Source organism: Primulina eburnea, chromosome 1, assembly GCF_022965805.1.
Source record: "Primulina eburnea isolate SZY01 chromosome 1, ASM2296580v1, whole genome shotgun sequence".
Classification (NCBI taxonomy): Eukaryota; Viridiplantae; Streptophyta; class Magnoliopsida; order Lamiales; family Gesneriaceae; genus Primulina; species Primulina eburnea.
In genome coordinates, this window is record NC_133101.1 from 19,686,955 (window position 1) to 19,706,664 (window position 19,710).

The following is a 19,710-nucleotide window of genomic DNA, read 5'->3' on the forward strand; positions in this document are numbered from 1 at the left end:
ACCATTTCCTTCAGGGTCTTAACCAGGAGATCTTTGATCGAGTCACTGTCTGTGATAATCCTACTTCTTATGATGGGTTAGTGAACCGGTGTCGCCAGGCAGAGATCAGTCTCCAGCGTGGTAGGTCTATTCTTTCTTCTAGACCTCCGAGTACTTTGAGCCCTCTATCTCAGTCTTTCAAGAAATCTGGTTCTTCTTCTTCTGGATCTGGATCTCGGTCTAGCAGTGTTTTTCGCTTTGATAAGAAGAAGGTTTCTTGTGAGCATTGTGGAAAGAACCATCCATCGGAGCAGTGCCGATCAGCTGCGGGAGCTTGTTTCCAGTGCGGAGAGATGGGTCATCTTAAGAAGAATTGTCCTCAGTTGCGAGGTGGAGCAGGATCTGGTTCCGGATCTCAGACGACTGTTCAGCAGAGGAGGCAGGGACAGGCAATGGGTAGTTCAAATCTTCGACCTCGTGCCCAAGGTCAGGTATTTGCGCTGAACCAAGATCAGGCTGCAGATGAGACAGAGAGAGTCATAGCAGGTACTTTTTGTTTATGCGGTATTCCTGCTTTTGTTCTTATTGATACCGGAGCATCACATTCATTCATTTCTGCACGATTTGTTAAGCGTCATAAGTTACCGTATGTCTCTCTAGACGTCATTCTTTCTGTTTCTACTCCGATGGGTCATTCGGTGTTAGCAAAGCGTCTAGTGATGGGTTGTCCTTTAGATTTTGAGGGTAACGAATTGACTGCGAATCTTATGATCCTAGAGATGGAAGATTTTGATTGTATTCTGGGTATAGATCTTTTGACTACCTACCGAGCTACTGTGGATTGTTACCAAAAGCTTGTTCAGTTTCGTACGACTGAGAGCTCTAGTTGGTTTTTCTATGGTGAGGGAGCGCGACCTCCGATGCCAGTGGTATCTGCTCTGAAAGCCTGTCGTGCTTTAGAGTCGGGCGAGGAAGGCTACCTCATCTATGCGATTGATTCGTCCACATGTAGTGTTGGTACAGAGGATATTCCCGTGGTTTGTGAGTTTCCTGATGTTTTCCCAGATGAGATTCCTGGTTTTCCTCCGATTAGAGAAGTGGAATTTGGCATTGAGTTAATGCCAGGGACTACACCGATTTCTCGTGCCCCCTATCGTCTGGCTCCGTCAGAGATGAGGGAATTGAAGCAGCAATTGCAGGATCTTCTTGATAAAGGTTATATTCGCCCGAGTGTTTCACCTTGGGGAGCTCCAGTCTTGTTTGTCAAGAAAAAGGATGGATCGATGCGATTGTGTATTGATTATCGCCAGCTGAATCGTGTGACGATCAAAAACAAGTATCCATTACCTCGTATTGATGACTTGTTCGATCAGCTTCAGGGTACCTCTGTTTACTCCAAGATTGACTTGCGATCGGGTTATCATCAGTTGAGAGTTAGAGATGATGATATTTCCAAGACTGCATTTCGTACTCGATATGGACATTACGAGTTTCTAGTTATGCCATTCGGATTGACGAATGCACCAGCAGTTTTTATGGATCTGATGAACCGAGTATTTCGGGATTTTCTAGATCAGTTTGTTGTGGTTTTCATCGACGATATCTTGATTTATTCTCACAGTGTGGAGGAGCATGCCCAACACTTGAGAATTGTGTTGCAGATTCTTCGCGAGAAGCAGTTGTATGCTATGCTGAGTAAGTGCGAGTTCTGGATTGATCGTGTAGTATTCCTTGGTCATGTAATTTCCGAGGAAGGAGTTTCTGTGGATCCTAGCAAGATTGAGGCAGTGCTGAATTGGTCACGTCCGACAACAGTGGCTGAGATCCGTAGTTTTCTAGGTCTGGCGGGGTATTATCGTCGCTTCATCGTGAATTTCTCTCAGGTAGCTAGAACATTGACGCAACTTACTCGGAAGGATGTTCCATTTGAGTGGTCATCTGAGTGCGAAGATAGTTTCAGAGAGCTTCGTCGACTTCTGACTTCTGCACCTGTTTTGGCGTTACCGTCAGGATCTGATGGTTTCAGTGTTTACACCGATGCCTCTTTTCAAGGCTTAGGGTGTGTGTTGATGCAGAATGGTCATGTCATCGCTTATGCTTCCAGACAGTTAAAGTCTCACGAGGAGAAGTACCCTATTCATGATCTAGAGTTGGCAGCTATTGTGTTTGCGCTGAAGATCTGGCGTCATTATTTGTACGGTGTTCAGTTTGAAATCTTTACTGATCATAAGAGTCTGAAGTATCTGTTCACTCAGGCTGAGTTGAACATGAGACAACGTCGTTGGATGGATCTCCTTAAAGATTATGACTGTGTGATCAAGTACTATCCAGGTTCTGCAAATCTCACAGCCGATGCTCTTAGTCGCAAGGTGAGAGCCTCTGCACTTCAGACCAGTGCTATGTCTAGTACTGTCCAGGATTGTTGTTCGTTGGGGTTTAAGTTCAAACATCGGAAAGGTATGGAGAGCATTCGTGTTGCTACCATTTTATCTGAGCCAATTTTGTTCACTCGGATTCGAGATGCTCAGATGTCTGATCTCAAGACTCAGAGATTAGCTCGGTTAGTTAGTGGAGATAGTAATTTCCATTATCAGTCTAATGGTCTTCTGTGTTTGTCTAATCGGGTTGTAGTACCAGAGGATGATACTTTGAGGGAAGAGATCATGTCTCAGGCTCATCGAAGCAAGTTGAGTGTTCATCCGGGAAGCAATAAGATGTATAGAGATTTGAGGACACGATTTTGGTGGAAAGGGATGAAGCGCAGCATCTATCAGTTTGTCTCCAAGTGTCTAGTTTGTCAGCAGGTTAAGGCAGAGCACCGTCGACCGGGAGGATTATTGTTGAACTTACCTATTCCTGAATGGAAGTGGGAGCATATTGCGATGGACTTCGTTACGCACTTGCCATTGTCTTCGAGGAACAGTGATGCTATTTGGGTTGTGGTGGATCGACTCACCAAGTCTGCTCATTTTCTGCCATATAACCGTGATTTCACTTTCGATCGTATGGCTCGATTGTATATTCAAGAGATTTTACGTTTGCATGGAGTGCCAGTCAGTATTGTTAGTGACAGAGATCCTCGTTTTACCTCACGATTTTGGGGTAGTTTCCAGTCAGCACTAGGTACTTCACTAAGTTTGAGTACGGCTTATCATCCAGAGACCGACGGTCAGACAGAGAGAACTATCCGTACACTTGAGGATATGTTGCGAGCTTGTGTTATGGATTTCGGAACCGCTTGGCAGGATCATTTGCCTTTGATTGAGTTCGCGTACAACAACAGCTATCATCGTAGTATTGGTATGGCACCATTTGAGGCGTTGTATGGGCGACGTTGTCGTACTCCATTATTCTGGGACGAAGTTGGGGAACGACATGTTGAGGGACCGGAGTTAGTCCAGCAGGCTATTGATAAGGTTGCAGTAATCAAGAAACGGATTAAGATTGCTCAGGATCGACAGGCTAGTTATGCGAACACCAAGCGTCGACCTCTTCAATTTCATCCAGGTGAGAAAGTGTTTCTCCGAGTTTCGCCTTTTCGCAGGATTTTGAGATTTGGTCTCAAGGGTAAGCTGTCTCCGAGATTTATTGGTCCATTTGAAATATTGGAAAGCGTGGGAGATTTGGCTTACAGACTTGCATTGCCGCCGTACCTATCAAGTATTCATGATGTGTTCCACGTATCTTTGCTGAGACGGTATGTAGCAGATGAATCTCACATCTTGCATCCCTCTGAAGTTCAACTTGATTCGGATTTGTCTTACGTGGAACGACCAGTTCGAATTCTCGATCGTAAAGACAAGGTGTTGCGGAATAAGATCATTCCTCTTGTCTTAGTGCAGTGGCAGCGCAGAGGCACTGAAGAAGCCACTTGGGAACTCGAGAGTCGTATGCGGTCAGAGCATCCAGAGTTATTCTAGTTGTAGTATTTTCAGTTATGATTGTAATTTCAGTTGTACTTTCAGTTGTAATCCATTCTTAAGTTGAATGCATTGTTGTTCAGAATTGTCATTTTTTTTCAGAGACGATTTCACGGACGAAATCCTTTTTAGGGAGGGAGAATGTAGTATCCCGATGTCTAATTTGAGTTAATTATTGGATTAATTATATTTTGGTGAGATCGGAAGGACCGAACAAGGTTCGGAACGTCCGAACAGGGTTCGGATCATCCGAACAGGATTCGGATCGTCCGAGCCAGGTGGCTGGACCCGTGTAAGGCATGCAGGGTTCGGATCGTCCGATCAGGGTTCGGATCGTCCGAGACAGGTGGCTGGACACGTAGAAGACATGCAGGGTTCGGATCGTCCGATTTGGGTTCGGAGCGTCCGAAGTGTACCGGATCGGATCTTCCGAAGTGGATCGGATCGTCCGAACATTGGCTATAAATAGAGGCGCGAGGCTTCATTTGTGACTCGCCAATTCAGAGCGTTTTAGTCGTTTCCGATTGGTTTCTAGTCTTTTCCCGAGGTTCAGGCGCTAGCGGGGAGCTACTGATCTTGTAGCGGAGCTGTGCTCTTGTTGGGAGCTAGCGGCATCAGTAGGCTGACTGCGGACGCAGGAGTGAGTCTAGGGCCGGTTGTTAGGATCTGCTGGTTTGAGGTACGAAAGTACTATCCGAGATATCCTGGTCGAGTATACATTCTTATATGTGTTGCATGATTGTTTGCTGCATTGTTATATGTCATATGATGCATGCTATTATGTCACGCCTTATGCTACATGTTGCATTTCATGTTGAGCCGTATCTCTTTCGAGATAGCCTTTATTGTTGAGCTGTATCTCTTTCGAGATAAGCTATATCTTGTGGGGCCGCTCAGCCCTGTCTTGTGGACGCATGGACACCGAGAGTACACAGTGGCCGACGGGTCCGGAGGGCTTCGGTGATCCGGGACATTTTAGGTCCACGTCTGATCTCGTAGTGGATGTAGTGACCCAGAGGAGTACCGCGCGGCACTATCCACTTGGCGCCTCTAGACTGAGCATATTTGAGATCTTTTGTGACTCTTGTTTCTTGACTACCCTGGTATCATATCATAGCATGTGCATTTCATATAGGCTTGTATACTCATGCTTTTGTACTGGGCGTTCTTATCGCTCACGTCCTCGGTTTTGTTTATCTTGGACACCCCATTCCCACGGGGCAGGCCTCAGGTTGGATGGCTCAGGAGGAGGAGGAGGAGGACGTTGAGTAGACGGTGGAGTTATTTCTTCTGTACTCTTTGTTTCGATTTGGTTGTACCGCATACTTTTATTTTTAGTATTGAGTTATTCGGATTTTCGATTGGATTGTATAACTATCATTTGTTGACCTTTTCCGTCATTATCTCTGATTGTTGTTATTAAGTTAATTGCATGCGTAAATCTTGATTAGTAGGTGATTCTGGAACGGGTCACTACAGAGGAGCTATAAATAAAACTTTTTGACGATCGGTAGCCTTAACTAAAAAGTACTGACACGGGGACTAATTCATAAAATGGAACTATTTGTAGGGATTTGAGTCTAATTTACCATATTTTTAAACTTAAAAGCTTAAAATGTACCATTTAATTGTATGTGGAGCTAGAAATAAAACTTTTCGAAGTAGGGAGCCCTTAATATAAGGTACTAACATGAGATTCGATTCATAAACTGAAACTATTGGTAGAGATTTTAGGCTAATTTACCCTAGATCCCGATGTATTTTTATACGAGATATTCATATGTTATGAACATCTGAATTCAAAACAAATAACGTGAGATTCATCTATATTTTTTTTGTTTTACATACAAATTATCATATTTTTTTTATAAAATACATCGATAATATTACTCTAAATATAACATATACCGAACCACTCTAAAAAATACCGAACCACTCTTTGTGAAGTAGCTTTTTCATTGACAGATAGGTTATACGAACAGATAGCCAACCAAAATTTTCAAAATAATAAAAATATTATTCTCCTTAAATATTTGTTTTAATTAATTAATGATAAAAAAATGACTCATAACATAATCTTTTCAATTTTTTATAATCCCTATTTTTTTTGCGTTTTTTACGCAAAAAATCTCTTTAAAAATTAAAACCTTATTTATAATATATCTTATATAATAAACAAATAATGTAGAAAATCTATCATGGTCTCGTAATATTTGAAAATGACTATATCATCCTAATAAAAGAAGAAAATTATAAACTATTACAATACATCCTTTTTTTAAAAAATAAAAATTATATCTTTTTTTCAATTTTAGTTTTTTAATTAATTATTTTAATCATTTGTCCATGATAGTACGACGTGACATAAAATATTACTAACATATTCGGTGCCACGATAAGCTTCCATGAAAGGAAAAAAAAAACTAAAAGTGCAAACAAAAGACTAAATATGAAAAAAATGGAAATATACCATGAGATGTTGAAAATAAAAGATTTGAATGTTGAAAAAATAATAGTTGAATATTTGAATTTTGAAAGTAAGAGTTGTAAAAATTAGAAATTTGTGCGTGATGATGTAGATAATGATGTATTTTATTTTTTGGATTATTACTAAAGAAATTCTATAAATAGCTTCACCATTTGTGAAGAAATTCACAATTGAGTAGAGAGAAAAATATTATAAAGTGTGTAGTTTGGTAAATTTTGAGAGTTTGAGATTTTTACTTTTTATTATAAATTTTTACTTTTTCACAACACGTTATCAGCACGAAGCTCTAAAAGTGTTCCATATTTTTTCAAGCTCCAAAACAGAAGAAAAGGGTAACAAAAGTAATTATATTTATTTTACTGTTTATTTATTTATTGTGCATATATTTAATTTATAATATAATGTTATTATATAATAAAATAAATTTTTCAAAAACTTGTTATAAATCCTGGGATGATGTTAAGACGACATCCCACACTCCCGGTAAGAGATACGACAAGTATAAAAGCCTATAAGATTTTTAAACAAAATAATTTTTGACACCTCATTATAATAATGTGATATGATATACATAATTATTTAAACATGACTAATATTAATTACACCATATTATTACCATAAAATCATATCAATACATACATTTATTTTTTGTACACCAACGGTCATAAATAGTAACAAAACGGCTAGTTTTTTCCCCATAAATATGATCTCACAAACCCATTCAATCACTCCAACTTTCTCTTCTTCTCTAAAAATTATTCTTCATCAAATTTTCGAAAAAAGAAGAAGATGGCTTTCTCAAGGTTATTTGTAATTATTTTGGTTATCATACTCACGAGTCTTGTATTTATCGGAGAATATCCTCCTCGTGTGTTTTCTTTATTTTTACGAATGCTTGTACTTGTTTTTTATCCATTAATTTGTATTGCAATATTCATTAACTAATAAAATGCATCGTAATTTTTTAGTACCACCATGTCAAACTTGGCAAAGCTCGAATTCATTACTCTTGATATTACGGGAAAAAATTATATGCCATGGACTCTCGATGTAGAAATGCATCTTGAGTCATTAGGTCTAAATGAGACCATAAAAGAAAATGGCATATGCACATCACAAGAAAAGGCAAGAGCCATGATATTTTTGCGTCGAAATCTCGACGAGGGAATAAAATGTGAATATCTGATTGAAAAATATCACATGGCTTTGTGGAAGGGATTAAAAAAAAGATTCGAACATATAAAGGAAGTTATACTTCCGACCGCCCGAGATTAATGAAATACGTTGAGATTCCAAGATTTTTAAAAAGTCAATGATTACAACTCGGCAATGTATAGAATAATCTCGCGATTGAAATTTTGTGGGCATGAGATTACTGAATTGGAAATGCTTGAAAAAACATTTTCCACTTTTCACGCATCGAATATAACTCTACAACAACAATATAGAGTGCATGGATTTTCAAGATATTCTAAACTAATCGTCTGTCTCCTTGTGGCGGAGAATAATAATGAGTTGTTAATGAGAAATCATCAGGCACGACCCACTGGTTCAACGAAATTTCCTGAAGTAAATGTCGTAAGCAAAAATGAATTTAAATATGAAAACCAAAATCAAAGTTATAGACAAGATTTTGGTCGAGGACGAAATCGAGGTCGTGGTCGTGGTCGTGGACGTGGAAGTGGTCGTGGAAGCGGCCGTGGTTTTGAAAATAATCGAGATAGTTACTACTATAACTCATCTCAAACGAGCTTCCCAAACCATCCACAGAAAGGCATCACGAGAATATGAGTGTTAATGAGAATCACTCAAAAAGATTTGAAAATTTTTGTTTTAGATGTGGTACCCCAGGACATTGGTCACGTATTTGTCGAGCCCCTGAGTACCTTTGTAAAATTTATAAAGATATAATAAAGGGGAAAGAAAAAGAGACCAACTTTACTGAACACAGTGAACCTTTGAGTGGTTCAACTCATTTTGATGCTGGAGATTTTTTGATTGATTTATCGGACAATGATCAATTTTTTGGTGGAATAGATATGTAAAATATTTTATTTTCCATGTACTAGTATGATAATGTTTTATCGTGTGCTATATTTTTACACATGTATTGTATTTTATTTTATTTTTATAAAAATATTGTCAGTAATTTTATTTCATTGCATATTTTTTTTTGAAGTTCAAATATGGAAAATGCTATGAACAAAGCTGAAGTTTGCATACCTGATAGTGATACAACGCACACTATCCTCCGAGATAAAAGATATTTCTTGGAACTAAAACCAACAAAAAACAATGGTGAATACAATATCAGGTCATGTAGACTTGATTAAAGGATGTGGTAAAGCACAATTTTTGTTACCCAATGGTACAAAATTTTTGATCAATGATGCTTTGTATTCACCACAATCGAAAAAAAAATTTGTTGAGTTTTAATGATATATATTCTCATAGGTACGCACCAGACAGCATGCCACACGTGCAGCCGCGCGATACTCCACGCAACCGCACGCGCGCTGCCTCGCCAAATGCGGCGCTACCGTGCGCAACGGGCGCGCCATCGCGCGTGAATAGGCGCCATTGCGCGCCCCGGGCTGAACAAGGACAGAAACGCGCGCGCCATCGCACGACAAGTCGCACTACCGTGCGCTCGAGAGTGAACCAAGGCAGTGTGGAGCGCGCCCCCGCGCGAGATCTTGCGCCACCGCGCGGACTTCCGTGTCAAATTTGCTAGTTACTTTATTTAATGCTTTCTATACTACTTTTCTTGTATTTTGTTGATTATTTAAGTCTTGTAATCACTATGAACGAAACATAATTCAGAAATATAAACTTTGCTTGAGAATTCTCTCAATTTCAAGGATTTTAAACTTTGTTCAAAACACAAATCAAACTTATCAAAGATTGCATCTTTGTGGCGTTTGTCGATTGTTTTTCGCGCGGATTGTCAAAACAAGTTCTTTGAATATTCGTTTGAAATTCGATTGTTATTATCGTTGATATTTGTTGCTAAGTTATAATCGCTTAGAGGTGAATATCACAAATCGTTACTTGTTTCAAAAGATCGGGACAACATAATCGATCCTTGTTTGATATTAAATTGAGGGTGCGATTTCAATATTCGTACTTGCTTTTCATTCGTACGAGGTTTCGTATCAGAAGATCATGAACCAAAATCTTTTGGTGAATGTAAAAATCGGCAGGATTGGATAAAATGGAAAGATGCCATCCAGGTTGAATTAGATTCGCTAAATAAACGTAATGTTTTTGGACCTATAGTCCTTACACCTGAAGGTGTAAAACCAGTTGGATACAAATGAGTTTTTATTCAAAAGCGAAATGAGAAAAATGAAATAGTAAGATATAAAGCTCAACTTGTTGCACAAGGTTTTTCTCAAAGGCCTAGAATTAATTATGAAGAAATTTATTCTCATGTGATGGATGCAATTATATTTCGGTATTTGATTAGCTTGGCGGTATCTGAAAATTTAGAAATGCGTCTTATGGATGTTGTTACAGCTTACTTATATGGATCACTTGATAGCAATATATATATATATATATGAAAATCCCTGAAGGATTTAAGATGCCTGAAGCACAAAGTTCAAAACCCAGAGAATGTTATTCTGTGAAATTACAAAGATCATTATATGGGTTAAAGCAATCCGGCCGAATGTGGTATAATCGGCTAAGTGATCACTTGATGAAAAAGGGATATGTAAATAATTCAATATGCCCTTGTGTTTTCATTAAAAAAACAACATTTGGATGCGTAATTATTGCTATATATGTTGATGATTTAAATATCATTGGAACGAATAAAAAAATTCAAGAAGTTGTGTCATACTTGAAGGAAGAATTTGAAATGAAGGATCTTGGAAAAACCAAGTATTGTCTAGGTTTACAAATTGAAAAAAAATGGAATATTTGTTCACTAGACAAATTATACAGAAAAGATTCTTAAACATTTTAATATGGATAAATCAAATCCTTTAAGTACTCCAATGATTGTTAGATCATTAAACATAGAAAAGGATCCATTCTGTCCATGTTAAGATGATGAAGATATTCTTGGTCCAGAAGTACCATATCTAAGTTCTATCGGTGCCCTTATGTATCTTACAAATTGTACAAGGCCTGATATATCTTTTGCCGTAAATTTATTGGCAAGATTTAGTACATATCCAACAAAGAGACAACGGAACGGAATTAAACATATATTCCGTTATCTACAAGGAACAACAGACTTGTGACTTTTATATTCAAAAGATGCTAATCCAAGTATAATTGGTTATGCCGATGCTGGATACTTATCTGATCCACACAAGGCACGTTCACAAACTAGATATGTATTTACTCGTGGAGGCACTGCAATTTCTTGGCGTTCACAGAAACAAACACTCGTAACAACTTCATCAAATCATGCCGAGATTATTGCACTACATGAAGCAAGCCGTGAATGTGTGTGATTAAAATCAATGACCCAACATATCCAAATCTCATGCGAATTATCATTCGACGAGAAGCCTGTGATATTATATGAAGATAATGATGCATGTGTTGCTCAAATGAAAGAAGGATACATAAAAAGCGACAGAACTAAACATATTCCTCCTAAGTTCTTCGCATTCACCAAGGAGCTTGAGAAGAATAAATATATTGATATTCGTCACATTCAATCAAGTAAAAACTCATCAGATCTCTTCACAAAGGCACTTCCTATGACAATATTCAGAAAGAACATATATAATATTGGGATGCGCATTCTACGAAATTTGTAAAGAATTGTTCATGTCAACATGAGGGGGAGTTTACTTGACAACACTCTTTTTCCCTTACTATGGTTTTTATCCCAATGGGTTTTTTCTAGTAAGGTTTTTAATGAGGCAGTACAAAAACACGTAATGAAGACATCATCGTGTCATGATCATCATCACAAGGGGTGTTGAAAATAAAAGATTTGAATGTTGGAAAAGTAATAGTTGAATATTTGAATGTTGAAAATAAGAGTTGTAAAAATTAGAAATTTGTGTGTGATGATGTAGGTAATGATGTATTTTATTTTTTGGATTATTACCAAAGAAATTTTATAAATAGCCTCATCATTTGTGAAGAAATTCACAATTGAGTAGAGAGAAAAATATTATAAAGTGTGTAATTTGGTAAATTTTGAGAGTTTGAGATTTTTACTTTTCACCATAAATTTTTACTTTTTCACAATATGAGAGTCAGTTTTACCAATTATTTATATATATTGTTTTATTTAATGCCACAGATAAAGACAAAAACTAGCTAGCTTAGTTTGAACATAAATAAGAATCACAAGGACAGCACTGCAGCACAAACCAATGGAATCCATTGAAGCAACCAAAAAACAACATGCTCTGTGCATTCCCTTTCCAGCTCAAGGCCACATCAACGGAAGGTTGCTCTACAGGATTTGGATGGTCCAGATTTAGCCATATTTGTGATTTAAAAAAAATAGTGGATCCCATGTATTTGTTGGATCTCGGTTTTCTACGCGCCCAAACGCAGCGGAAGTTTCAAAATTTTTTATTTTATTTTGACAATCAAAATATATTTGATTTGGACGATGGCATGATTTTCATAATTATACATTCATAGGGCGTTAGAATATTACCTTTTGTGAATTAATCACACGGCTCCAACTATTCCGGGTTTACCGAAAATAGCTCTTGATGAATCCCTACGAACTTTCTTCAAGGACTCATTTCTTCTAATCAGGTCCACGACTAGACGATTTATTCCTCTTCTAATTTGCACTAGAAAATATGGAAGATATTTTGCGTAGGAGAGAAAATAATTGAGAGACGGCTCAAAATCCTTTCTCCAAAGGGGTGGCCGAAATTTTCTTTTTCCTTGAAGGAGGCTCACAAAATTTTTGTGGTTGTGGGGCTAGGGTTTTTGACTTTGCATGTATATTTATAATTAAATTATACCCTAATTATATAATTAACATTAATGGGCTTGATTTAATTAATTGGGCTAGTCCAACTAGTTTAATTAATTTAATCAAAGTCCATTATACTTTAATTATTTAACATGTTGGACTTGTACCCCTACAAGCTCATTAAACATATTATCCACCATATTTAATTTATTAATTAATCAACTCAACTTTTGAGCTTAATAAATTAAATACATTATAAATTCAACATTTGAATTTATTATTTAAATTATAAATTCAACTCTTTGAATTTTTATCACCTCCAAAATTTAATATTTAATAAACCCAACATTTGAGTTTAATAAATTAAATTCTCAAATTTTATAAATTCAACTACTTGAATTTATTCTCTCAAAATTTAATTATCATAAATTCAACTCCTTGAATTTACTATATAATATAAATTCAACTTCTTGAATTTATTCTATCAACGAGAACAAACGATCCAGAACTTGTGTGACCCTCAATGGTTCAGGGATACAGCTAGCCGTGGGTTCACAACTCTTTGTGATTCAGGACATAATCCTTTATTCGGGCTTATCCTAGTTTGCCCCATTTTTTTCATCAACACCTTGATCAAGAATGTCAGAACTCATTTCTGATTGAATCCATCGGATCATGGTAAGAGCGTCTAGTAGCATCGCCCCATGATCCCCTAGGTATCACTGATAGTGCCTACAAGAACCAGTCGATTATGATTAACGTACAGTACGGTCCCTTCAACTCAAATATCCCGATCGAGTCTGCAACCATTGGTTCATCGAGGGCTGCATATTAATTCGATAACTATGTGTTACATATAATAGTGGCATCGCGTGTACTATTGGAGAACTCTTTCTCCAACGTACATCTAATAATCTGGCGAGATATTCCATGCACTATTATTACATCAGATCACATAGGATATCCACACCTGTAGGTGAGCGGTGAATCCCCAACTACAATTCACTGGCTCCTATATGTGTCGCAACTGTACCCAACCTCGCCACCTGATGACTCTCCTGGAACCGGTAAACGAGTCAAAGCACAGCCCTAGCATATAGAGCCTCAGTGTTGTCCCGGGTCGTAAGGACTAATGGTGTACAATCATAACCACGGACTTATCATCTCGATGAATGATAACCACTTGGAAAGTCCGAGGGAGGGTTGTTCGGTATAATCATCATATGACTACCCATCTGCATGTTTGGACATCTCCATGCCCTTACCAAGAAACGCAGTACACAACATCACAGATGCTAGTCTCGATCTCAAGCGACCTTTATCCCTGTTTTTGGCGGCTGAATCGACTAGGAACGAATTTAGAATATGCAGTGTTTACAAATGAGTTTCAACATCGAATTACGATTCATTTGTATTAAAGCATAATCAAGGACTTTATCTATGCTGCTTGCATGGGTATACAGATAAAGTATAAAGAAACCATTAAAAAGTAAATTATATTAAAATAAAGATTGTTTATTACAATTGTGTCAATAAACTTCCCAGCCAACCGTTGGCTTACAGGACATCTACTCTAACAGTACTTGTGACTAAATCTAGACCCTTGATCTACACATGAGGACACTGTCCCCATATGTAGGGTGAAATATTCCCACATGAAACCCATGCTCGTTTTCGCCATACTTCTCCACAACAAAGGCTTCCACATAACCTTTGTCCACACAGAATACAACTACACCCGCCTCCTCCGATCTCAAGGCCCAGCCGCCATGGGGGGACTACTGGACTTCCGCTTTGAGACTATCCCAGATGGTCTTTCTCCGGATGATGGCCGCGCAGATGCTCGAAACCTTCCTTCTCTCTGTTTTTCAACTCGAAAGAACTGCTTGGATCTCGTTAGTGAACTTATCAAGAAACTGAACCACCGTGAGCCGCCGGTGAGCTGTGTGATTGCTGATTCGATCATGTCTTTTGCTCTGGACGCGGCGGAGGAGATCGATGTTCCCGGTGTGATGCTGCGGAGTGCTAGCGCTTGTAGCTTCTTGTGTTATAAACACGTTGGTCATCTTGTGGATAAAGGCCTTGTACCACTCAAAGGTAATGGGAATTTTTGTTTAATTTATGTTTTAAAGATAAATTGTAAAATTTGATTCCTTTTGTCCTGTATCGTTCCAGAGTTGTTCCACCGATGGAACACTTTGAGGAGTTATTGGATCAATCAATTCCATTCCTAAACCACATATACCATTCATAGCTACAGTTTTCCTGATAATTGATGTACCTCACCTCACATTAATTGGATGAACAATAATATGTTTGTTTTGTGATTTTGGTTTTTTAAGTTTTTTATCTTTGTTTTTTTTTAAAGTTTTATTTTTCCTTATGGTGTTAATGTGACGTTAATGCGGCATTGAAATGTATAATGTCGTTTCAGTATTTTGGATGAAAGAAATTAAAATAACAAAAAAATATGAATATACAGGACTAAAACTGAAATTAATAACATAGATAACAAAAATCGCGAAGTGATGAAATTACATGACAAAAAAAAAAATCTCAAGATAAATTAGGAAAATTGGGAAAAATTGTATTTTTAGTTAAGTATTTTTTTTAGTGTATTATGTTTTCAAATTTCAATATTAGACTGTTATTTTTGTTTTCTTTGCAATTTATGTCTTTTTTCGATGTGTCGCTTAACTGATATTGACTTGATTTCAACCTAATGCTTATGTGTGAAATTTTAAATCAACATTACTATTTAAAAAGAGCCAAAATTACAAAAAAAATGAAAATATAGGACTATAACCAAATTTTGACACATAGATGACCAAAATTACAAATATATAACATATAAGATGGAAAATAAATTTTCCCAATTTTTTATTATAATTTTATAAATTTGTGGTAAAGATATAATGAACGAGTTAGATTATGATATTTTTGCTTGTTTGAAAATATCATTACTTTGGTGTAATTTGTGTTATTATATTGTTACATAAATGTTGCTAATTTGGACAAATATTTAATAATACTTTACCATTCAATTATGCTTTAATTTACTACAGATGAGAAGGAATATTTGGACACTCCAATAAATTGGATTCCGGGCATGATCCCTTTACGCCTCAAAGATTTCCCCAGTTTTGTTCTAACAACCGATCCGAAAGCTGAAATGTTAAACTATGTAATAACAGAAACTACTCGATCTTCAAAGGCATCAGCCATAATCATAAACACTGTTTTTGCTTTGGAAAAGAATGTGCTGAATGCTCTTTCTTCAATCTGCCCACCAATATACACCATCGGCCCGATGCAACTCCTGATAGATCGCGTTCCAGACGACGACACTATGAAACGGATGAGATCCAGCCTCTTGCCTGAAGAGCCCGAGTGCCTCGAGTGGCTCGACTCGAAGCCTAAAAACTCAGTGATCTACGTCAACTATGGCAGCATTGCAGTCTTAACTCCCCGGCAGGTGACCGAGTTAGCCTGGGGGCTTACCGCTTATGGACAGCAACAAGAGCTTCTTGTGGATCGTTAGGCCGGATTTAGTTTTGGGAGAGAACACAGCCCTCCCACTCGGATTCTCCGAGGTAGCGAAAGACAGAGGTTTTCTAGCGAGTTGGTGCCCTCAAGAAAAGGTGCTCGCCCATGGAGCGGTTGGAGGATTCTTAACGCACTGCGGATGGAACTCGATGAGTGAAAGCTTGTACAGTGGGGTTCCGATGCTATGCTGGCCTTTTTTTGCCGATCAGCAGATAAGTTGTCGGTATGCGTGCAACGAATGGGGCGTCGGATTGGAAATCTGTAGTGATGTGAAGAGGGAGGATGTGGGATTTCTTGTTACGGAATTGTTGGATGGGGAGAGAGGTGTGAAGATGAAGAGAAGGGCTTTGGAATGGAAGGAGAAGTTGGCCGAAGCCATCGATCACGGAGGTTCATCCTATTTGAATTTGAGTAAATTAGTAAAAGATGTTTTATGTGTCTGATTTTGATTTTTGTGTAATAATGTTTTGATGATTTAACACTGGGATATGTTCTATTTGTACCAAAGTGAAAAACTATTTGATGTCAATTACAAAAGTGAAAATTGCAATTTTGATAATGTAAGTTGACATGTGTAAGTTTTTATATATATAACTTGTCAAATTTTTGTTTTCATCAAGTAACTTAAATTTATTTTTTTTATTTTGGTTATTTTTTTTCCGTAACTTCCATCAAGTAACTTGAATTTGTGATGCTGCATACCATGGTTCGTCGGAACGGGAGCGGTGACCGTCGTTCTAAAGTTCCAGGGCAAATCGGTGATTGTTTTGTAGCGTTGTTTTTCGACTTTTTAGCGGCGATGCGGAGCGGAACGGCCGAGTGGAACGGGAAATCCGAATTTTCAACTTTCACATGAACATGAGTTTTGTTTTTGTTGATGGAGAAGAAGATGATTGAAGTGGTGAGTTGGAAAGAGGAAGTGAGACATGACGCTGATTGCACTACATAAAAAAAGACAAAAAAGATCATCCGATTCAGAAGGAAATTTGTGATGTAAATAATAAACAAATGAAGCCAAAAAATATAATATAAAATAAAGAAAGTTTTCAATTTATAAAACAAATAATCTGTGTAATCGTACAATAATTGTGTTGTGTGAGCTGTATGAACAAGGTGTTTTTTTCCCTATTCTTCTCTCTTCTTCAAGTTTCTTTCGGTATCTACTTCAAAAAAAAAAGTTTCTTTCAGTATCACATAAAAATTTTAAAAATCTTCTCATTGATTGCCTTTTGCCGAGTTGGTGCTGCATAATTTTATTTGCGGATTGTTTTTTCATTTGGATTTGCAAACTAATCATCGACAAATTTTAAACAAGGTGTTGTTTTTTTTTTTCATTCTTCTCTGTTTTTTTTCTCTACTTGTTTGTCAATCTTGTTGAAAATATAATCATCGACAAATTTTAATAATCCCAAATCCCTCTCTTGATTTTGTAGAATGGCTCCAAAACCCGATATTGGTTGGGAGTTCGGTCAAATCGTAGGTGATAATCGGAAGATAATAATATGCAAATTTTGTGGAAAACCCATAAACGGAGGAATTATGAGATTCAAAGAACATATTGCACTTGTTAGTGCAAATGTCCAGGCATGTTATAAAGCTCCCAAGAAAATATCATTGATGATCCGAAAACATCTTCAAGATTCAATGACAAAAAGAAATATATTGAAAAAGAAAAAAGAACTTGGCTTAGAATCAATTCAACAAAGCGTTCATGGATTGGAAAGTGAAAGTAGTGGTGAAGACGCTTCAGAAGATATTGAAACTCAACAATTGCGAAAAGTGTTGAAAGAAAGTCGTAACACTAGAGCTTTCGAGGAAGAGATGCGTAACCGATATGGTCAAGGTAAATAATATATATAATTTCATTAAATCATGTGTGTATGCAATTAATAATTTATTTTATATGTCTGATAGGAAATTTTTAATTGTAGGATTTATCGGTTCTAGTTCATCGTCTGGTTTGAATCCTGGTTTGAAAAGAGAGATGCAATCTAAATTGTCATCAAAGGGGATTGACTCTTTTATGTTTCCCTCAAAGCATAAGAGTATAAAAAATTGGTTTGGTGTGGAAAAAGTTAAGGGAGTTGGAAAGGCTATTCAAAATGGTTTATATATAATGCTATTCCATTCAACGCAGCAGATAGTGAACCATATTATCAATCTATGATTAATATCATTGCATAAGCTGGACCTGGAATAAAAGGTCCATCGAGACGCCAAATTGGTGGGGTTTTTTGGAAGAATAGGTTGACGAGATAAATGGTTATCTAAATGCTTTGAAATCTAAATGGTCCAAGTATGGATGTATGATTATGTTCGATGGTTGGAGCATACGCAACAAGCATCCTATCATTAATTTTATGATTTACTGTGATCGTAATATGGTATTTCATAGTTCAGTTGATTGCACCAACAAATCAAAGACTGCTGATTTCATTTTGTCTCTAATAAATAAAGTTATTGATGAGATTGGTGAAGAAAATGTTGTGCAAGTGGTTACAGATAGTGAATGTGCAATGAAGGCTGCAGGTGAAAAATTGATGATGGAAAGACCCCATTTGTTTTGGTCCCCTTGTGCAGCACATTGTCTTGACCTCATTTTAGAAGATGTAGGTAAGATGCAAAACGTGAAAAAATGTATTGAGAAAGCCAAGAAAATCACAAGTTTCATCTATAATAGTGATAAAGTTGTGAATTTGATGAAAACATTTACCAACGATCGTGAATCGTTGAACCAGGAATAACCCGCTTTGCTACAGAATTTATCTAAAGTCTTGTTCGGCATGCTTCAGATTTGAAGAGAATGTGCAATTCAACTGAGTGGGAAGAAATCAATAATACCGGTAGAAGAAGAAAAGAAGCCGCAAAAATTACAGGGATTATAATAGAAACAAGATTTTGGAAGAGAGCTCGTGATATTTGTGCTGCAATGGGACCACTTGTAAAAGTTTTAAAGTTGGTTGATCAAGACAAAAAGCCAACAATGTCAATTATCTATGAAGCAATGGATAGAGCGAAATTGACGATAAAAGAAAATACTAAAGTGTAGAACCCGAAAATCAGATTACGTATAAACCATGCATAATTGTCATTATTTAAATTAAATATGAATTTTATAAATATGAGAAGCGTTTAATTCATTTTATAATTGTTAAGTCATGAGTATTTATTTAAAGGTAGATATTTAGTTTTACCTTTTCAGGATAAATACGTGAGGTCGGACCGGAGTTGGAAATTTGAAATAAGATTAATACTAAGAAAAATATTCTTAAATTTAATGTAAGTCAAGGAATAATTTAATTTAAAGAAAAAGAATGTTTTAGGATTTATTAAATTAATTAGAGCTAAGTTATTAAATAAGTTCTTTAGGTTAATATTTAATTAAAGTTTAAATTAAAATGTGTAAACAAATGAGGATGAATTAATCTAGGTATAATATATATTCAAGAAATTAAGCATAGTATTTAAATACTTAAATTTGAATCCATGCAAGACCATGCAAGAGTTTATTATAAATTAATTTGTTAATTTACTAAAATATATAATGGGGGTTAAAAACCTTAAACATTTAAAATACAAGAATTAAACAATATTATACCATACAATTTTAGTAACAATTTGGTTAACCCATAAACCCAAATCAAATGCTTAGTAACTCCCCATTCAAGTCACCTCTAAATGGACTTTATAGTGTATACATTCCTTTACCTTTAATTCACTAATTATTAGTAAATTCAAATACTATAATCCACCTCATTTCTCCTCAAACCACTAGCCTAGGAAATTAGCATGAACGTGCAGCAAGAAAGAAATAAAAGAATCGGCAGCAAGAGTGAGGAAACAATTTAAGTGCCATTCAAATTCCC

At 36.6% G+C, this 19,710-nt stretch overlaps 1 protein-coding gene and 1 pseudogene across 1 annotated transcript; both read left to right on the plus strand.

Annotated features, from left to right (window-relative positions):
* Positions 1-13,412: 13,412 nt before the first annotated feature.
* LOC140828954 (7-deoxyloganetin glucosyltransferase-like) lies at positions 13,413-16,505 on the plus strand (annotated as a pseudogene).
* A 773-nt stretch (positions 16,506-17,278) lies between these two features.
* Positions 17,279-18,893, plus strand: LOC140805450 (uncharacterized). Its single transcript, XM_073161723.1, has 4 exons — positions 17,279-17,687; positions 17,776-17,949; positions 18,302-18,457; positions 18,637-18,893. The coding sequence occupies exons 1-4, from the start codon at positions 17,279-17,281 to the stop codon at positions 18,891-18,893; spliced, it is 996 nt and encodes a 331-aa protein (XP_073017824.1).
* The last annotated feature ends 817 nt before the right edge of the window (positions 18,894-19,710 follow it).

Excerpts from the sequence above, each read along its gene's own strand:
- LOC140805450 (XM_073161723.1), top strand. The coding sequence starts at position 17,279 with ATGGCTCCAAAACCCGATATTGGTTGGGAGTTCGGTCAAATCGTAGGT. Across the intron at positions 17,688-17,775 it reads GCGTAACCGATATGGTCAAG|GATTTATCGGTTCTAGTTCA; the intron begins GTAAATAATATA and ends TTTTAATTGTAG. Across the intron at positions 17,950-18,301 it reads TGGAAAGGCTATTCAAAATG|TTATTGATGAGATTGGTGAA; the intron begins GTTTATATATAA and ends TAATAAATAAAG.